Source organism: Palaemon carinicauda, chromosome 11, assembly GCF_036898095.1.
Source record: "Palaemon carinicauda isolate YSFRI2023 chromosome 11, ASM3689809v2, whole genome shotgun sequence".
Taxonomy (NCBI): Eukaryota; Metazoa; Arthropoda; class Malacostraca; order Decapoda; family Palaemonidae; genus Palaemon; species Palaemon carinicauda.
This window is the reverse complement of record NC_090735.1, coordinates 77,356,135-77,359,407: the sequence shown is the minus strand read 5'-3', so window position 1 is coordinate 77,359,407 and position 3,273 is coordinate 77,356,135. Positions and strand designations below refer to the sequence as shown.

At 44.7% G+C, this 3,273-nt stretch overlaps 1 protein-coding gene across 1 annotated transcript; it reads right to left on the bottom strand.

Annotated features, from left to right (window-relative positions):
* Nucleotides 1-2,137: 2,137 nt before the first annotated feature.
* On the bottom strand, nt 2,138-2,904 carry LOC137649341 (tigger transposable element-derived protein 1-like). The gene is made up of 2 exons (XM_068382323.1): nt 2,426-2,904; nt 2,138-2,204 (listed from the first exon to the last, which is right to left on the bottom strand). The coding sequence occupies exons 1-2, from the start codon at nt 2,902-2,904 to the stop codon at nt 2,138-2,140; spliced, it is 546 nt and encodes a 181-aa protein (XP_068238424.1).
* Nucleotides 2,905-3,273: the final 369 nt, after the last annotated feature.

The window sequence follows — 3,273 nt, the reverse complement described above, 5'->3', positions numbered from 1 at the left end:
ATTGAAATATCTATTTGCAAACGGATGATTGGATTTTGGTTGAGAATTGTAAAATCAAAGGCGTCTAAATTGTCAAATGTTTTTTATCGTTTTCTTAGAATTCTTTACGAGTCGAATGAGTATAAGTCTAGTTGGATTCATAAAATTAAAACTATCCTTGATTCATGTGGTATGTCAAATATATGGGAGCATCCAGAAAATTTCAATCACACGTGGATAATAAATAGCCTAGAAATGAAACTCAAAGATCAAGAGACAACAGTGGCATGCAGAAGTAGAGAGAAATATATTGTGTAGTAATTATAAACTTTTTAAGACAGAATTTGGCCAAGAAAAGTATATTATAAATTTAGATATACCAGAAAGAATTGCCCTTAGTAAATATAGGTGTGGTACCCACAAACTTCCTGTAGCAACTGAAAGATATTCTAGGCAGGAGAATCAGCACCCTTGCACACTATGCAACGGCATTGAAGTTGGGGATGAATACCATTATGTTTTAGTTTGTCCTGTGATTAGAGAAATAAGAGAGAGATACCTAAAGCCCTACTATTGTAGAAGACCTACCATTTTTAAATTCAGTCTGCTCCTCAATACAAGTTGTGCTGGGGAACTGAAAAGACTTGCAAAGTTTGTTAACCTCATAATTTTAGATTTAATACTTTCTAGGATTTTCATTATTCTGGTATTATTTTTCAATGTATGTACTTTCCTTTGTCAGAATACCTTTTATGTTTTGATTATGTACTTGCTAAATATAAGTGTACATAAATATAGTTGTAATCTATTGGTCTCTTCTTTTTGTAGTTTTTGTGTAAAATATATATATTTGTGTAATTTTGTAATTCTCATACTCCGGAAGGGGTCGATAAAATAAAATTTGCCTTTGGCTTTGCCTCGTACCCTTTGTCCTTACTGTAGGGGCCAACGGTGTGATAGAACTAATAAGTGTGGTGAGTGTAGGGAGTGGTCTACCTCCCAGTGGGAGAGGTTTTCTCAGCGACGGAAGAAGTCCAGGCAGGGTATTTCTCCTTCGAAGATTTGTTTGAAAGGAGAAAAACCCAAGGACTCTTCTTCCGTTGCCCAAACCTCCTCCGTAGCTCCCACTCGATCGGTTTCTTTCGAGAAACTGTCGAGTGGTAGCGTAGACCATGGTTCTGTTTCCCGACTTCAAGGTTCGAGAGATGCCGTTGCCTCCCCCAGCGAGGCAGCTCCACCTCTTCCTCCGGGGGAGCAATTAAATTTAAATGTAAATGTAACTGATTTATTTCAGCTTTGGTCTTTTTTTGGGGCTCCAAGGTTCACCCTCCAAGGAAGCCTTGTTTGACATCACCCGGTTGGGTGCCGCTGTCAAGCAATCGCTGACGTGGGCAGAGGTTGATCCTCTGTCTATCGTCGACGTTGTGGTGGCAGAGGTATCTAATGTGGTATCTCCTAATGCCTCTGCAACTGGTCAACTTGCTGTAGCTGAAGGCTTAGTTTCTCCCTCTGCTCAACCTTCGAGGGAGGAACTAAGTCCAACAGTCTCTCCTGCCGGTGATTCTCCCCCTCGGGGGAGTTCACTCACAGACACACCTCTTCAGAGGACTGCTGATGGTCAGCTTGCTGACCCAACGGCCTCCAGAGGGCGCATACGACGGAAGGCTCGCCTTCCTCTCCGCCGGAGAGGTCTTCCTTCACCTCACAAGGGTGTGAGGAGGCGCCTCTTCGGTTCGTCATCACCTCCGCAGTCATCGCAGAGGAGCCTCGTCAACGATCTCAGACTGTTCCTGTTACAACCCTGGACCTCTCTGCGGATCGTTCGCGATCCCCTTCGGTGGAAGGTCGTCCTTACAAAGGACACGCTGACCTTCCACCCAACAGATGCTTCGTGTAAAGCTTCTTGAAGTTGGCAATCACTTGCTGGTCCATAGGCTGGAGGAGAGGGGTGGTGTTTGGTGGCAGATAGAGAACCTTAATGAAGGAGAAGTCAGGATGAATGATGTCCTCGAGGCCAGGAGGGTGAGCAGGGGTATTGTCCAGCACCAGGAGACATTTCAGAGGAAGATCGTTCTCTTCTAAATAGTTCTTGACAGCAGGACCGAAGCAGACGTTTATCCACTCAATAAATATGGTCCTCGTGACCCAGGCCTGAGCATTAAACTTCCAAAATACCGAGAGCCTCTCCTTCGTGATATTTTGTGCCTTGAAGGCATGAGGATTTTCTGAGTGGTATACCAGTAGGGGCTTAATTTTTAAGTCCCCACTGGCATTTGCACTAAATGCGAGCGTTAGTCTGTCCTTCATTGGTTTATGGCCAGGAAGTTTCCTTTCTTCAGCTGTGATATATGTACGGCGGGGCATTTTCTTCCAGAAAAGGCCAGGGTCATCGCAGTTAAAAACTTGCTGAGGAATGTAGCCTTCTCTGCAAATTAAGTTCTCAAACTTCTTGAGGAATTCTTCTGCTGCTTTCTTGTCAGAGCTGGCTGCCTCTCCATGCCTGACGACTGAGTGAATACCAGTCCTCTTCCTAAACCGATCAAGCCACCCCTGAGAAGATTTAAACTCTTGGAGGGCTTGCTGCGACATTCCTTCGCCTCCACCATCTCTCTGGGCTTCCACGAGATCGGCAAAGATGGCGCTCGCCTTGTGGGAAATTACCGATTGCGTGAGTGTATCACCAGCGATTTCCTTCTCTTTAATCAACAGAAGAAGGAGTCTTTCCATCTCATCATTGATTGAGGTCCTTCCACTGGCAAGGACAGTCATGCCTTTAGAAGACTTACTTGCTTTAATGGCTTCCTTATTCTTAATAATTGTATCCATAGTAGATTGGTTACGGCCGTATGTATTAGTGAGGGTAACGATGCGCATACCTTCTTCATATTTCTTTATGATCTCCAGCTTCGTTTCCATAGTTATCATCTTCTTACTTCTGCCTTTAACATCACTAGCAATCTTGGGACCCAACGCCAACCGACCGCTCATAGCGCCTAGTATCAGTCTATTCGGGTGCGCCGACGTTCGCCAGGCAGCAGAGCATGCTACCAAGCGACATGACAGACAGCAGAGCCGAACAAAGCGTCACCGGAACGGTGCGTCAACAGAGCAAAGCGTCAATGGAGCGGAACGTTAACGGAGCGGAGCGTCAGCGTCAGTGTGGATGCTTCGTTACCTATGACAATAGACTTTGATATCTACATGACCATGACTGTCTAGCGTTGGGACATTGTTGCTCCAGGCGCTATATTAAGAAATAAATCTTAACTAGAAAGATATATTCTTGGACCAAGG

Excerpts from the sequence above, each read along its gene's own strand:
- LOC137649341 (XM_068382323.1), bottom strand. The coding sequence starts at position 2,904 with ATGATAACTATGGAAACGAAGCTGGAGATCATAAAGAAATATGAAGAA. Across the intron at positions 2,205-2,425 it reads GCAGAAGAATTCCTCAAGAA|AAAATCCTCATGCCTTCAAG; the intron begins GTTTGAGAACTT and ends TATACCACTCAG.